At 43.8% G+C, this 17,683-nt stretch overlaps 1 protein-coding gene across 3 annotated transcripts in view; it reads left to right on the forward strand.

The window, feature by feature from the left end:
* Ikbkg (inhibitor of nuclear factor kappa B kinase regulatory subunit gamma) overlaps positions 1–17,683 on the forward strand; it is a 32,771-nt gene that overhangs the window by 2,616 nt on the left and 12,472 nt on the right. For 2 of the 3 annotated variants that reach the window (XM_059249965.1, XM_059249964.1), the window contains exons 2-6: positions 2,893–3,094; positions 4,050–4,261; positions 7,114–7,232; positions 10,085–10,237; positions 11,009–11,084. In XM_059249965.1, coding sequence (XP_059105948.1) covers positions 2,908–3,094; positions 4,050–4,261; positions 7,114–7,232; positions 10,085–10,237; positions 11,009–11,084 — 747 coding nt within the window. In that variant the 5' untranslated portion in view covers positions 2,893–2,907. The remainder of the gene's footprint in view (positions 1–2,892; positions 3,095–4,049; positions 4,262–7,113; positions 7,233–10,084; positions 10,238–11,008; positions 11,085–17,683) is intronic. The other variant, XM_059249966.1, reaches the window with a different exon arrangement.

The raw sequence follows: 17,683 nt of genomic DNA on the forward strand, positions 1-17,683 counted from the left end.
GTTTTGGATACTTCTTCTGAGTGGAAGTACATACAATATATAGCTTTTGGTGACATCTCTTTCTCTTAGCAATTATTTGGAGCATGCGTTCTTGTTTTAGCGTGTGGCTGAACTAGATTTTGCTTATTCATCAGTTGATGGACATTTGGATTATTTCTACTCTGGCTGCTTTGAGTAATGCTGCTGCTGTGATCATTTATATATGGACATGTGTTTTCTTTTTTTATTTTTTTTTGGTTTTTCGAGACAGGGGTTCTCTGTGTAGCTTTGGAGCCTATCCTGGATCTCGCTCTGTAGCCCAGGCTGGCCTTGAACTCACAGAGATCCGCCTGCCTCTGCCTCCCAAGTACTGGGATCAAAGTCGTATGCCACCACTGCCCAGCTCCGGACATGTGTTTTCATTTCTCTTGGGTATGTCCTTAGGCATCTCCCTTTTATTATGCAGTGAATTTCAGACATGTGAGTATTTCATTATGCATCTCTTTCAGAAAGGACTCTAAATAACCATAACTACAATACCATGATCACACTTAAAATACTTAATGTTACAGAGTTTCTTCATGAATTAGATATGATGAGGGAGGGGAAGGGAAAGGAACAGAGATACTAATCGAACAAACAAACAAGCAAACAAAACCCAGAAATGCTCAAAATTTTTGTCCTGATAATTGGGGGATGGATTTGTTTTCAGCTGATAGTAAGGGAAGTTGTAGGTAGAAGTGGATTTCTTGGGTAGTACTGGGGATCCGGGGTCTGGTGAATGTTGGCAAGTGCGCTACTGCTGAGCTATACCTGTAGCCCTGAGAAATTAATTTTGAGAAGATCTCTTTCATTTTAATTTTAAAAATATTTATTTTTAATTTTTATTTACGTGTGTGTGTGTGTGTGTGTGTGTGTGTGCGCGCGCGCGTGCCTAGGAGACCAGAAGAGTACATTGGATTCCCCTGGAGCTGGAGTTATAGATGGTAAGAGCTGCCCAACATGGGTGCTAGGAACTGAACTTGGTTCCTCTGGAAGAGCATTGAGTGCTCCTAACAGCTGAGCTGTCTCTCCAGCCCCTTGAGTAGACTTCTAAACATCCAAGTAGTTTGATATGTGAGTCTGGAATTCAGGAGTGAAAACTATTTGGAATATTATCAACATTAAAATTTGGGTTAAAGCCATGAGACTGAATAGAATTACTGCAGGGGTGAATGTAGGTAGGGAAAAGGTCCCCAGGCACCTCAACATGAAGGAATGAGAGCTTAGTGAAAGGGCCTCAGCAGGATCATCTTTTGAGGGAATGAGAGACACCAGAAGAGGCTTTCCTGGAAGCTGAAAGGAAGAAAGTAGGTGAAGAAGAGGGAAGGGTCAGCTGGGTGAGCTCAGGGAGATGGATCTATGGGTATCAACACTTTCAGTGTAAATAGTCAAGATTCTTCAGTGTTACAGGCATCCTCCCTTACTGAAGGCCCACTTCTGGAAGCTTGCATTGAGATTGTCCTCTTCCTGGTAGTCAATCTTAGGCAGGATTTAGAAAATCTCCAGGTTAGCTCTGCCCTGCATGTTCTTTATCTGATTTATAAGCCAACGTAAGCAGACCAGGGGTCATTTGTCTCAGACTGACACCCCAAGTCCCACTTTCAAATTCTTAGCATACAGAAGACACCAGAGGTCTTTATCCCCAAGGAATACTCCTCAGGTACAGTGTGGTCTCCTGAAGTTTCCCTTACCAAGTATTTGAGTTTCCTGTGATTCCTATAAGAAATGACCACAGGCTTGGTGGCTTAAAACAACAGAAATTTGGTATCTCACAGTTCTAGAGGCCAGGAGAATAAAATTAGAGAGTCAACAAAGCCACACTCAATCTGCAAATTGTACAAGAGTATCCTTCCTGTGTCTTTCAGCTACTACTGGCTCAGTTGTTCCTTAGCTTGTGGTTATATCAGTCTAGTTTCAGCTTCTGTCTTCCCATGGCTGTCTCCCTGTATTTCCACCTGTTTTCCCTCTTTCTCCTGTCTCTTTTGTGTATATGTGAGGAGCTGGGAATTGAACCCAGGGCCTTGTGCATGCTAGGTAAGTGACTATGTAGTTCTACCACTGAACTACATTCCCAGTCCTGTCTCATCTGTCTTTCAGAAGGATACTTGTTATTGGAGTCATGGCCCACCCATGTAATTTAGGATGATCTCAGTTTGAAAGCCTTAATTTTTGTGAGACAGGTTCTTACTATGTAGACCAGGCTGGCCTTGAACTCAGATTTGCCTGACTCTGCCTCCTAAGTGCTGGGATTAAAGACATGCACCACCATCCCTGTCTTGAGATCCCTAATTTAACCACATCTGTAAAGATCCTTTTTTCCAAGTAAAGTCACATTCATAGGGAAAGAGGACAAGCTATGAAGCTAGGTAGGGGGAAAAATGGGATATAGGGATCAGTAGGAACAAGTTTGATCTTTCTTGGGACACTAAGCTTTTAGGTGGGAGGGGATATAGATTTCTTGGGAGAGAGGGTTTTTTTTCTAAGATGTAGTGTGGCCTGCTCTTGAAAAGGTGTGACCAGCTCTGGTGAGAAGAGGTCTTTGAGTTGCAGGGATTAGGACATGGCTATGTCAACGACTCTACTACATTAAGTGAGGGGCTGGGACCCTCTACTTCTACTTGAAGGTTTATGGAGGAGATAGAACTCCCAGTACACTGCCCTTTCCTTCCACAAATAATTCTCTCTCTTTGGAACAGGAATATTTGCTACGTCTTAGACCCAAACTCCACTTTTGTATCTGGTCCCACCAAATAAAATGTCCAGCCTTTTGCTGTGAATGGAAGTCTAGGGCTTCTGTATAGATTGAACCCCTTATGCTGGTTGATAGAACTCTGCTCTGTGTCATGCCCTCCTACTGTCTTTTTCTTCTAGATACTGTCTTGTTGGATGAGCAGGCACCTCTGGAAGAATCAGTTGAGTGAGATGGTGCAGCCCAGTGGTGGCCCAGCAGAGGATCAGGACATGCAGGGTGAAGAATCTTCTCTGGGGAAGCCAGCAATGTTACATTTGCCTTCAGAGCAGGGTACTCCTGAGACACTCCAGCGCTGCCTGGAAGAGAACCAAGAGCTCAGAGGTGAAGATTGCAGTGAGGGAGGCATGGAGTAAAATATCAGGAGGGGCCTGGCACACTAAGGACAAAACTTATTTTCACCTTCACATCATTATTGGTAGGATTTAAGGTCATGATGTGCCTAAGAACCAGCCAGCATTTATTTCAAACTTGGTTTCAGGTGGGGTTCTCTGTGAAGATTCACATATAGGAAATGATGTGGTTCAGGGCCAGCACCAGGGAAGGGAAAGGAGAAGGGGAAAGAGGACAAGCCGAGAAGCCATGGTGGGTAGGGGGAAAAGTGGGCTGTAGGGATCAATGGGAGTAGGCTTGATCTTTCTCAAGACACAGCAAGCTTTTAGGTGAGAGGGAATATTGTTTTCCTTGGGGGAGAGAGAGTTTTTTCCTAAGATGTAGTGTGGCCTGCTCTTAGAACCCCATGGTCAGATCTGGTGAGAAGAGGTCTGAGTGTATCTACTGTACTGGCACCCTGTCTCCTTTCTCATGTCACCCTCATTTTGTAAGGTGGGTGTTAACAGTTTTTGAATACACGAAACTCAGAGATATTATTAGTTTGTCCTGTCTGCACCTTCTGGGCTCCTAGGCTGTAGCCAGAAACTACACAGTGAAATTTGCCTTGGGGACTGTCTCCTGCCTTCCCAAGTCTGCAGGCATGTTTAGGGTCCCCTGATCCTGAAGATAGTCATGCAGGCCTGGGAGGAGTGGAACTGAGTGCTCCAGGTAGGGATACCTCCAACGGACCAGAATGTAAATGAAGCACTTAAAAAGAAAGTTGCATTTGATGTATCCCTTCAAGTGAGGATGATGTGTTTAGTAATGCATTGCAGACACTTGGGGGCATATCATCAGTGGAATTGGCTGGGAATTGGTTTGACTTCTTTGAGAAAGGCTACCTAGTATTACAGGGGTGCCTGGCTGTCAGGACCCACATCTTCTTTGCTGTCTTCCCTGTCCCTAGATGCCATCCGGCAGAACAATCAGATGCTGAGGGAACGCTGTGAGGAGCTGCTCCATTTCCAGGTCAGCCAGCGAGAAGAGAAGGAGTTCCTCATGTGCAAATTCCAGGAAGCCAGGAAGCTGGTGGAGAGACTGAGCTTGGACAAGCTTGACCTGCAGAGGCAGAGGGAACAGGCCTTAAAGGATTTGGAGCACTTGAAGAAATGCCAACAGGTAGCTGGTGGGTGGGCAGGCCCTTCTGCCCTATCTGTGTTTGAAGACCATAATGACATTCATGTTCCCATAGGAAGCATGTTGTTGGGGCTCCCCCAGGACCTCTTCTGGCTTGATTGCTAGGAGCACTTTCAGAACCAAGAGAAGCCATCACACTCACTGTTAGTTTATTACAGTGAAAGGGTCCATGTTAAAATCATCCAAGGTACAAGGCATGTCGGGCAGGAGCCAGGAATGGCCAGATGTGAGCTTCTCAGGGAACAGTGCTTTTGCTGTGAGCCATGGGGACAGTGTGCATGGAGCAATGTCACCCAGGAAGCATACCTATGTCTTGGGAGCCAGGGTTTATACTGGGCTCACTTATGAAGTCTTGGGGTGCTTGGGTACCTGACCCAGCTTGCTTAGGCCCTAGCCACCCTGTGCTCCAAGGCCCTCACTTATACCCTGCCATCAGCCCAGACAGTCTGGTAGGACCCTAAACCCCTGATAAACCAAGGTACTCTCATCAGGCAGGATTTCCCAGGGGGCTCAGAGATGATCCCCAGGAGCATTTGGAGAAAATATGTGGTCCCAGGCCTGTAAGTTGCCCCTGTATTGCACTGTCCCCAAAGGATGGTTTGCTTAGTATGGGGTAATAGGGTATTTCAGGGCCTTTTTGGACTGGTGGATTTCAGGACCCCAGTGACAGTAGTTGAGCAGGGATTGGGCCATCTGGGAGGGCTGACCTGGGGAGAAAGGATAGGGAGGACCTGCCACAGTTGGGTTTTATAGTGTAGGGCTAAGTTCACAGTGCTGCTGGGAGTACCTGGGCAAAGCATTTGGTTCCTATCTGGGGAGATGGCAACAAGGTACCACATACTGGGGGCTTAGACAACAGAGATTGTCCCTAGTTTTGGAAGTCAGAAGTCTATAAGATGGAGGTATGGGCAGGTGGGTTCCTTACAAGGGCTATTCCAGGTACTTCTCCAAGTATATTATCAGTCTTGGCAATCCTTGGTGCTCCCCAGCTCTCTTGTCACATGGCCTTTTCTCTCTGTCTTTTCTTAAAATTTTTTAATTACATTTTATTTTGTATGGTGTGTGTGTCTGTGCATGCACTCACACATGTGGGCATGTATATGCCATGGTGTGCACATGTAGGTCAGAGGACAACTTGCAGGAACCACTTCTCTCTTTCTACCATGTAAGTTCCAGGGATTGAACTCAGGTTGTCAGGCTTCATGGCAGGCATCTTTACCTGCTGAGATGCCTCACAACCCTCCTCTCTTTTTATAAGGGTACCAACATGAAACATAAAGGTGAACAGTTGTTAAAGCCATGGAAACAGATTTTGTTCAGTAACTGATGACAATGAGAGTGAAAGAGCTAGCTGAGCTCTGGTGATCTGCAGAGGTGACTGAGTATTTTATCCTTTTTTTAAGATTTATTTTTATTTATATGTTTGGATGTTTGTGTCTGTGTCTGTGTATGTAACGTGTGCAGGTGCTTTTGGAGGCCAGAAGAGAGTGTCAAATCCCCTTGAACTGGAATTCCAGATGGCTGTAAGCTACTAGACGGTCGTGGTGCTAGGAACTGAACTCTGATCTTCTAAAGAGCAGCAAGTACTCTTAACCACTGAGCCATCTTTCTACCCAATGACTAGGAATTATAAAACGAGAATAGGGGCCAGACTGTGGTTCAGTAATAAGAGTATATACTTTGCATGTGTAAGGCCTGGAGTTCAGTTTCCAATACTTCAAAAAGTAAGATAAAGACAGAAATAGAGATAGAAAGAAAATGAAGGATTTGGGCAGGGGAAGGAGCTCAAGTGAATGACGAAGGTTATTAGTGTCAATGTGATGAGGCTAGTGTATTTACAAGCTTGTACAAATCAAATGTAGATTTTTACCATACTAGGAGACTGGGAGTCTGAGTCCTATCCTTTCTGATGATTCCATTTCAAAGGAGTAGCATTCAGGTTTTTGAGACAGGGTTAGAATCATAGAAAATATGTGGACTTTGATAGGGATAGAGGAAGGAGTCATGACTGGTAGTACTTATTAGCCTTCCAGCCTATGTCAGGTGTTGGCCAGAATAGTCAGTTCCTTAACAGCTCTGAGTATTTGCAAGTAGGAATCAGGAAGGGGCCTGGGACATTCCAGAAATGTGATCTTAAACTGTTTGAAGGCATGTTAAAGTTTGGTCAACCTTAAAGTTTAGCTGAGCTTAGAGTATGGTTTAATCCCAGCACTCAGGACAGCTTGTGGGAGTTGATTCTCTCCTTCCACCATGTATGTTTTGAAGATCAAAATCAGGTCATCGGCCTTGGTGGCAAGTACCTTTACCCCATGAGTCTTCTTGCTGGTTCAGCTCTCACTATTTAAAAAAATTCAGTGCTGGGCGGTGGTGGCGCACGCCTTTAATCCCAGCACTCGGGAGGCAGAGCCAGGCGGATCTCTGTGAGTTCGAGGCCAGCCTGGGCTACCAAGTGAGTTCCAGGAAAGGCGCAAAGCTACACATAGAAACCCTGTCTCGAAAAACCAAAAAAAAAAAAAAAAAAATTCAGTGTCTTCTCTCATTTTTTGAAACTTTTCACCTGTTGTTTATATGGACTAGGTTGTTTATTTTTGTTGCTGTATTTGAGTCTGGTCTCCTTTTACAGTGTTTCAAAGAGACTGAGGTTGGTGACTAGGGGAGGACAGATAGCCACTGGGCTAATAAGGCTCCAATGTACCTAGGTTTATGAGTGCTGAGGGGCAGGAGAAGCCCTTGGTACATCAGCTGCTTGCAGGCTGCCTCAGGTATTGTGAATGCCAAAAGTGAGCATCATGGGAGAAAGTAGTACTGATAGGAAATGACCTTTTCTCTTGCAGCAGATGGCTGAGGACAAGGCCTCTGTGAAAGCCCAGGTGACATCATTGCTGGGGGAACTCCGGGAGAGCCAGAGTCGCTTGGAGGCTGCCACCAAAGAACGACAAACTTTAGAGGGAAGGTGAGTGGGGAAGGGAAACTAGCCCAGGAGGCCCTTTCCAGGGTTTTCAATGAGGCAAATGTAGGAGCCCCTAGGAGTTCCGCTCCCTTCTGAGAGGAAAGACTGACAGTCTTAAATTCCCTGGGACCCTCCTGGCTGCCTTGGGAGAGCCTTGGCCAGATATCCAGGAATCTAGTTCCACTTTTGTTTCCAGTATCTTACCCTTTACTGGGTGTCTTAGGGTTTCTCTTGCTGTGAAGAGACACCATGACCATGGCAACTCTTATAAGGAAAACATTTAATTGGGGCTGGCTTACAGTCAGAGGTTTAGTCCATTATCATCATGGCATGAGGCATGGCAGTGTGCAGGCAGACATGGTACTGGAGAAGGAGCTGAGAGTTCTGTATCTGAATCAGCAGGCAGCAGGAAGAGATAGCGAGCCACTGGGTATGGCTTGGGCTTCTGAAACCTCAAAGCTCACCCCTAGTGACATACTTCCTCCAACAAGGCCACGCCTACTCCAACAAGGCCACATGTCCTAATCTTTTCAAATAATGCCGCTCCATATGAGCCTATGGGGGCCATTTTCACTCAAACCATTACACTAGGGTTCAGTTTATTCTTTAGGAAGTATTGCAGGGCCTCCTAAGACCACACTCAAGATCTCACTATCCAGACTGAAGTTCATCATGGGAAAGGCATGCAGTGGGTCTCCACGAAGGCAGAAAGTCCTAGGTGAAGAAGACTGGATACATTCCATAGCTGCCCCTAAAAGCACAGAGCCGTCATGAACTGTTTCTCTCTAGAGACTGTGAATCCCATGTTTCTGTTGGGAGTTGGTCACTTTGGCATCCACTGCCAGGCATGTACCAACATTTCTGACTCCTGAAAGAAAAGTGAGTGTTTGATTGCCTTTGCCAACTAGTGGCTTTAAGCCTTGCCAAGGGGATTGGGTTGACATGTGGGACCATTGGGTCACAGGCATGGGTACTTTTGTGCCTGTCTTACTGCCTTGTTGCTGTCCTCCAGATAGTTGGTGAAGGGTAGCCTTGGCCCTTGCAGTACAGTAGGTAGTCATTATGTTTGTGGATTTATGGGTTGGGGTTCCTGTCCTGTGGGAGGGAGGAGAGTTTTGACTTGGGCTCAGAGACCATTGCTGATGGTAGATGAGGAGGGGCAGTGTGAGCAAAGGCCAAAGGGGAGCAGGCCCAATAGTCTAGATCTGCCTTGGCAAAGTTGGGGTAACCTACAGTTAGAGGCTCCCTCAGAGACCCATGGAAATGTCCATCATTGCTTTTATAATGGGCACACAGGGAGGTACCAGGGTGATGAAGCTAGTGCCTGGGTACTGGGATTTAAGGGAAGCTGTGGGGTACTGTGGGCCAGGATCAGGAGATATGGGGGCCATGAGTGATATAGGTGAGATAACTTAAGCTTTTATACTGAGAGTATATAGGGAGAGATGAATTCTCTGAGACTTCAATGCCATATCCTATCCATGAGGCTGTATAACCCAGGTATGGAACCTGAGCCTCCAATGAGGGTGCCTGGGACTCCAGCTGAGTTGTAAGTAGCACAGTAGTTCCTGCCTATCCCTGAGGTCAGTGCTAGTGAGCTCAGATTGTAGTCTTCCCTGCAGCTTCTAGAATAGTCTCTTGATACCCCTTTACCCAGACTGCTTTGGCACCTTCCCTCAGGGACTCCTCCTATCTGGTCCAGCAGCAGCTTAGGATGCAGGTACCTAATCCTCTTCCTAGTCTACTTCTTGCCAACTGGTCTGGTTCGAGGCCTCTGATTTCTACTACACTATCAATGCTGAGCCCTCACTAGGACTCTTCCTAGATATCCTGTTGTTGCCCTGTGTCATGGAGATTCTGCAGCTACGGGTCTGTGTGGCAGATCCCTTCACATGCTCCATCAGATCATAGATGGGATGAGTATTGGGGTGGGCCTAGTTACAACCCTGGATCTGGGCCTGAACAGCTGTAGGGTTGGTCCACCAGCCAGTTCTCCCCTGTCCTCACCACCAGGGTGAGTTCTCCAGCATTGCCCCAGCTAATTCACCTCTTGCAGCAATGAGTGAAGGGTAGGGCCAGTTCTCCTGCTTTCACACCCTCAGGTTGGCTCTCCCACATTGGCACCATTAGGGCCAGCTCTGTTGTGTTGCCCAGGTGAGGTACAGAGGCCACTCTCCTGAGTACTGCAGCTGGTGAGGGGTAGGGACAGTCTTCCTGCTCTTATGATCCCAGGGCCAGTTCCTCCACATGTCACAGGTGTTGATAGGTGGGAGGTAGGGCTACCACATGCCAGATGAATAATGGGGGCAGATCCCCTTTGCTTATAACATCAGGGCTGGGTTACCCTAACCTCCGACTACCAGGGAGCTTTGCTGTGCTGCCTAGGCAAGGGGCAGGGTCTGTTTCCTGAGTGCTGCAGCTGATAAGGGGGAGGGCCAGCTTGCTAGTCTGTTGCAGACACTAAGGGGTGAGGGGTAAGGGAGTTGCATCTCTCCCCCACCCACACTACCCCATGACAGGTGAGTAGTGGGGACAGCTCTCCCACGCTTACAATGTTGGGTTGGCTCACCCACACATCTGCCAACAAGATTGGCTCTATTGTGTTACCCAGGTAAAATGCAGAGTCTGCTCTCCCAAGTGTTGCAGCTGGTGAGGGGCAGGCACAGCTCTCCCACTCTTATGAATGACCTCAGGGCCAGTTCCAGGAGATGCTTCTTATTTTCCATCTTTTGGCCATGATACCTTTACTTTGCCACCAGAATCAGCTCTCAGACACAGGCTATTCAGGACCTGACCTCTTCCCCAGGCTGCCTTGCTCCAGCTCCCTCAGTGTGTTCTTTTTTGTTGCATGTCAGGATGCGAGCAGTTAGTGAGCAGGTTAGACAGCTGGAGAGTGAGCGGGAGGTGCTGCAGCAGCAGCACAGCGTGCAGGTGGACCAGCTGCGCATGCAGAACCAGAGTGTGGAGGCTGCCCTGCGAATGGAGCGCCAGGCTGCTTCAGAGGAGAAGTGAGTGGCTGGGAGGGTTGGTACCAAGAGATCCCAGATCACCCATGGTGCTTTCTACCTTCTGGGAAGTCCTGGTAGGGACTGGCTGTTTAAAGAAAAGCTGGCTTTCTCCCTTTGCCTTGATAATGACACAGTCAACTATTATATGTAAACAGAAATATTTTCTATTCACATTCATAGTTTATTATGTGTTCTACATGGGTTCTTTTCACCACAGTTGAAATATGCTCTTGGTGTAAGGAAAGCAAGGAGTCATGGTGCCTTCCAGCTGGCCCTAAAGACTCATCTGGGCCCACAGTGCCTGCACAGGCTCTAAACACGCTATTGGCATCTGGTTCAGCATCCTTTTGAGTTTAATTTAGAACAATTTCCCTGCCTCTTTGTTTTGTGCAGAGTGCAGTCAGGTGCCATTTTATTACAAACATTTCACCTATTTATTTTCTTTTTGGTGCTAGAGATGGAATGTTGGGCCTCAAGCACACTAGCCAAAGGTTCTACTCTTGAGTTGTACCCTAGCCCTTGTTAGAAACATCCCAAGATGTTGACTTTAAGTAAAACATGAACTATGTAGCAGCCAAATCAGTTGCTTTGTATCCTTCCAGTCAGCAAAGCCTGCCTTAGAGTTGATGGCCTCAGGAGCCCACATATAATCCAGGAAGCCCACATTTCAGGTCTTTTATGGGATAAGAAGGAAGAGGGTGAAGCTGTACCAGGCAAGCTGTGACTATACTGGGACAAAGCAGTTCTCCAGTGACAGCTCCTTTTGCACAGGCGGAAGCTGGCTCAGTTGCAGGCAGCCTATCACCAGCTCTTTCAAGACTATGACAGCCACATCAAGAGCAGCAAGGTGAGTAGAGAACTCAAGCTAGTAAGTATGACTGCCCTGGGCTGTCCAGGGAAAGGCTTTTCCCTCTTCCCCCAGTGTACCTGAAGTGGGTAATGGGGCCTTTGAGATTGAGCACATCTAACTTTTGGAAGGAACTTTCAAGTTGCCTGACACCTTCATTGGGGCTGCAGCTCTGACAGTTTAGAGATGGCTACAAGGAGATGGGAATGCATCCACAGGACATCTCCTGGGTATCTGTGTTTAAGACCTTTACATACTTGCTCTATGGGATGAGGCTGCTTTTCTGCATGGCTATTTCTTCATGCTCAGAGCCAGGGGAAGTCCCAGAAACATTTCTTTTTCTCTAAAAACATTTTTTATATTTATTTATTTTATGTATAGAAATATTTTGCTTGCATATATGTATGTGTACTATGTGTGTGCTTAGAGCCTGTGGAACGCAGAATGATGGATCCTTTAGAACTAGAGTTATGGATGGTTGTGAACCTCCTCCTTTTTGTCCAAATAAGAAAGGTTTTAACTTTAACATAGTAGAACTATACACAACAAAACAGTTATCAAATAAGAATTTATAATATTTAGTCCATTTGCAAAATTAATTATTTAGTCTTTAACTCCATCAAAGACCCAGAAGGATGTAATATTACCTCACAACAGAGACATCTTGCCACCTGGACAGTCACCCACAGTTCCTCTGCAACATTGGGGCATCCATCTTCAGCCTATAGGCCTAGAGTATCTGGAAGGCTTTTCAATGAAGCAGGAATTTTGAAGGACTGTCCTGCCTTGTATTGGCAAACTTCATCAGTTGCTTTCCTCTGTGTCCTGCAGAATATCTGGCAGACTCTTCTGTGAAGTAGGAATTTTGAAGGACTGTCCTGCCTTGTTTTGGCAAAGTTCAACAGTCTTTTTCCTTCATGTCTAGTCTGCACAGCACATTGTCAGCAGTCAAAGGCAAGAGCAGTTCCTTTGCCTAGTGGCTAAGCTTGCCACAATGAAAACAAACTCATAAGGAGTTTCTTCAATGCTCATCATTTCTGGTGCTGCCAGGAGCAGATGTGTCTCATTGTCATGAAAAACCATAGGTTAACAAAACATTTTAAACGCCATATTCTGTAGGTCTTTGAAGTGTTTGAAAACTGTTTATCTATCTAAAATATACCTCTATATGATCTAGAAAACATGCCTACATCTACAAATTTGACTGTTACAGATGACTATTAACTTATGTTTCTTGATTATCCTAAATAGTTTATAATAATAGCTTTCAAAAACTTGAACTTTACCTTACATTTTTAATGAACTGCATAGGCACAATACCCCAAACAAGAGTAGAAACATATAAACAATATGTTGTAATAAAAACAACCTTAAATTTGTATCAATATACAAAAATCCTTTAAACAAGAGTAGAAACATAAATACAGTGTAACAAAAATAACTTTAAATTTGTATCAATATACTATATTTCTCTAAATGATAACAGACATTCATAACACACCAAATAACCAAAGACCACCCACCTTATCTCTTGGGAATGTGGGCATAGTATTCTCTAAACTGCTTCCTGCTGTCTGTGGATGAAGCATCTTTAGGGTCCCAGGGAGAAAATTTGAGATACTGGCCAAGTCATGAGAAGACTAGCTATAACCTTTGCTGATAGATATCACCTGTCAAGTTTCAGGAGGTCTCCCCTGATCACACCTGATCCATATTAACCCTGAAGGAATCCACAGCCTCTCGTCCGTGGGAACAAAATTCCCAAAGCATTTTTGATTTCCGTTTGACAAATACATTTTTTGACTTTTTTAAAGTTAAGATAGCCCTAAAGTATCTAGGTTGGTTCAGTTTTGGAGTCCTGTTCACAATCCCATGCTTCTTAGCAGCTATTGTTTGCTTATCAACATTCAAAAAATTCAAAATGAACACAATAGCATATAGGATCCAGATTCCCTATGTATTTCCCATCTTATGTGGCTTATTCTTTTTTTATATTATTTTACTTCTTTCTTTAAAGACTATTTTTAAATTATTCATTTTTTTCTATGACTATACCTGCTAAGGGCCATGACAGTATACAGCAGGTGACAACTAGTGTTTGACAAGTTGACCCACCAGACATATGACTCCCTGATGGGGAGCCCCACCTGGCAAAGCCATGGGGTCACTGGCTGTAGAAACTAGTTGTTTTCTGTCTGTAACTTTCTCAGGTGCCACCACTTACCTCCCTAAAAAGAACAGCTGTGGAGTTCCTTCCACAGCCCATTGGTAGTGTGTTTTACATCTTTGGGTACACATTTAGCTGTGGATGGTCAGGAAGATGATTTCTTCTTAAGCTGTATAATTCTGATGAATAGAATTAATACCAGAATATTTTTTTTAACTGACACAGGAAAGTAACAGTATTCTCAGTCACTGAGAGAGCTAATTTAATCTTCAGAACAAATTCAAAACAGACTAAGCTGCCCCTGCATAAAATATACAAAGACAAGTTCCCAGGTGTTGTTTGTTGATGAATTAAGGTCAGAACTGAAGCAATTTTGGTAGATATAACTCCCTGCAATAATTCTCTTTCTGTACGTACCCCTACCACTCAAGGATCAGCCTGCTACTGTTATGGTTAAGTCCTGAATTTCCGTGTCATTCTCTGTCTGGGAAAAAGTTACATGCAAGGCCAAGTGTTTACTCACTGGCCAGTCTTTGTGAGCCTGAGAAAAACTGTGTGACTTATCATGTGTTATGAGAATGGGTCAGACCCCTGAAAATGTAACATATAATTATCCAAAGTTTGACTGTGAGAGGGGCAGTGGCAATGTAGACGAGGAAGCTATGCAGAATGTGAGTGAAGTGTATATGTGCTGAGTAAGAGATTAAGAAGAAGAAACATTAGGGAAGGTGAGAGAAATGTGAGAGGATGAATGAATGAGAGAGTGAGTGAGCAAAGAGTGAGTGAATGATGTATATATGATATAGAAGAAGCATGTGTGTGTGAGTGAGTGTGTGAGAGAGAAAGCTGTGTGAAAGAGCTGCTGCTACATACAGGAATTGTGTAAAGAGCTGTATGAGAGTGTAAGGAACTGTGTAAAGTGCTATATGGTGAGAGAGCTATGTAAATGAGATGCATATTTATGGCTGTATGGAGAATTGTAACTGTGTGGAGGCAAAGAAGATGATGTCACCATAAAAAAGAGATGTAGAAGAGAAATGTGTGTAAAAGGTGTGTGGCCATGTGAAAGTAGATGTAACTGTGTCTAGAGATGTATGGCTGTATGTATGTAAAGAAAGGTATGTAGCTGTATGTATAGAATGTAGCAGTGTGGAGACAGAAAGAGTCAGAGACCATTTTTTAAGATGAAGTAAAAGAGAAAGTTACCATCAGAAAGCATGTGTGTTTCCCTGTTTTACTAGTCAGATAGAAACTTACTCTAAATACCCTCAGATAAAAAAGTTTCCTAAGCCCTTGCTACTCTGAGGCATTCTTTCTATTTGCCCTGGAGCAGATCTTGGAGCTGGCCTCCCACAGTCTGCGTTATATACCCCTTTTCTTTTCTTAAGCCTATGCACATTGTTAAACACACTGTGACCTGTTTAGAGGTTTTTTTCTGTCTGGACCTCTTTTACTGGGTATCTTTTAGCCTTTTTTGACCATGTGAGCAAACCTTTAAACTGCTAACCTACATCTGGATTCTCTGCACAGCTCATTGGCTGGCTCCACCTGCTTCTTGGTTCATAAGTGCCAAGCCAAGCTCACGGCCATGTTAGAGGTAGGTGACTAGGAACTGCATTCAACTTTCCTAGGGCTCTAAAATGCCAATGATTGTGCTGTCACAGGCGTTTTTACTTAGTTTTTTGTTCCTACTTAACATACTGGCTTTTCAAGGGCTCACCAGCAGGCAGAAACTCTTTTTTTTTTTTTTTTTTTTTTTTGGTTTTTCGAGACAGGGTTTCTCTGTGTAGCTTTGCGCCTTTCCTGGAACTCACTTGGTAGCCCAGGCTGGCCTCGAACTCACAGAGATCCGCCTGGCTCTGCCTCCTGAGTGCTGGGATTCAGAAACTCTTAAAGAAGCTGTATCCTCTTTTTTTCTCAGCTTTCTTAAGCCCTATGTGGAAATACGGCCCCACGTTGGGAGCAAAAATGTTGTTGTTCTTACCCTTTTGGGGGGCCTGCCACCCAGCTCCCAAATAAATGCACACAGAAACATATTCTTACTTATGAATGCCTGGCCTTACCTTGGCTTGTTTCTTGCCAGCTTTTCTTAACTTTAAATTAGCTCATCTGTCTTTTGCCTCTGGGCTTTTACCTTTCTCTATTTTTGTATACTTTTCTTTCTTACTCTGTTGCTGGTTGTGTAGCTGAGTGGCTGGCCCCTGATATCTTCCTCCTTCTCTGGCTACTACTTCCTTCCTCCCAGATTTCTCCCTCTATTTATTCTCTCTGCCTGCCAGCCCTGCCCATCCATTCTCCTGCCTTGCCATTGGCTGTTCAGCTGTTCATTAGACCATCAGGTGTTTTAGACAGGCAAAGTAACACAGCTTCACAGAGTTAAACAAATGTAACATAAACAAAAGTAACACACCTTAAAATAATATTCTACAACATGAACCACCATGTGGGTTTTGGGAACTGAACCTGGATCCTCTCCAAAAACAACAAGTGTCCTTAACTGCTGAGCCATCTTTTCAGCCTCTTCTTTCCTCCCCTAGAAACATTTCTGGGTGATTTGGAGCTCTTTTTGAGTTTATCCTCATCAGGCCTAAATTGGGTAAAGTTTTTAGTGATTACTTTGTGTGTATGCATATGCACAAATAAATGTATGTAGAAGTCAGAGGACATCATTGGTGTTAGTCCTCAGGAGGTATACATGTTCAGCTGTTTTTCTTACATTGGTTCTGGGGCTTGAATTCAGGTCCTCACAAGTACTTTACTGACTGAACTATCTCCCTAGCCTGTTCTTTTTTAGTTTTTTAATGACAGGGTCTTGTATAACCCAGGCTGGTCTTGAACTCTTAAATGGCTGAGACTGGGCTTGAACTCCTGATCCTCTTGCCTCCATCTTCCACGTGCTGAGATAACAGGTGTGTGCTACCATGACCAGCATTCTAGTGGTCATATTTTTTCCCATAATAAAGTGTGTTATCTATTCTCTTTCTCATAAATAGAATGGATAATGTTGATAATTCTTTACAACCTAGTACTCATATAAGAAATTTTAACAAGGTTATCAAAAGCCCACATATTGATACTGGGCATGGTGGTGCACATCTTTAATCTTAGCACTCAGGAGGCTGAAGCAGGCAGATCTCTGTGCATTTGAGGGCAGCTAGTGTACAGAGCATGTTCCAGGACAGCCAGGGCTACACAGACAAACCCTGTCTTGAAACAAAACAACACCCTGAACAGCCCCCCAATTGAATAAATAACTCCAGAGAGCAGTGGGAAGCCAAATGATATTAACAGACTAGAGAAACTGATTTCTGAAGGCATTTCTGGCTTTTCACTAAATTTCTTAAAATTGTTTACCATAAAGATCTGTACACAAGATAAGTGCCTGAAGGATTCACAAAAATGGCAGTATGTCTGTTTTTCTATTAATAAAATTAGGAGAACTAGAAGGAAAGGCAGTTGAGCAAAATCAAACTCCGTGTGTGTGTGTGTGTGTGTGTGTGTGTGTGTGTGTGTGTGTATGTATGTGTATACAACTGTGTAAAAAATAATTCTTATAGTTGCAGAGTTTAGCTAAACAAAATTTTATATTTTTATATATTTATTTTATTATAACAGAATAGGAAGTTATTGTGGATAAAATAGTCATTAAAATCTGATCACTCCCTAAGTATGTATTTAAAATTTTAGGCTATGAACTGGATGTTTCCTATGCCATAATGATTACTACATCCCCATGAAAACATTTTTTTCATCTGCAATTATGACTATGAATTTTTTTACCTTCTGTATAAAAGATGAGCTCCTCTAGCACTTAAATATGGCCTTAATTCAGAAAGTGTATGAACAACTTTTGAAAGACACTATAGTGTTGCACAAGTAGATTAAAAATATTTGAACATTATTATCCTAGCAAAGACATTAAGGGAGGGCTCAAACAATAAAAACATGAAGACCTCTATGCATAAAAAATTCTTCATGAAATGAATTAACTCAGATATTAATTTTAAAATAAGAACCTATGTTTTCTTATTTGTCTAAAATTTAAATAATTACTTTAATAATAGAAAATTGAGAAAAGAACTTAAAAGATAACAAAAATTGTGCTTAATTACTCAAAGTTAGTGGTCATATTTTAAGAAGGACATTGTCAACCACAATGTACCCAGAGATTTATAAGGATTAAGCATTAAACTAGTCACATGATGAAGAATTATAAAAATGGCTGCTTTAAGGGATTGGAAAGATGGCTCAATGGTTAAGAGTACTTGTTTTTTCAGAGGACCCAAGTTCAGTTCCCAGCACACACATTAGGAAGCTAACAGCCACCTGCAACTCCAGTTTTGGGGGGATCTGATACCATCTCTGACTTCTGTGGGTACCCATATGCATGTGGCACACACACACACACACACACACACACACACACACACAC

Source organism: Peromyscus eremicus, chromosome X (assembly GCF_949786415.1).
Source record: "Peromyscus eremicus chromosome X, PerEre_H2_v1, whole genome shotgun sequence".
In the NCBI taxonomy this organism is placed as follows: Eukaryota; Metazoa; Chordata; class Mammalia; order Rodentia; family Cricetidae; genus Peromyscus; species Peromyscus eremicus.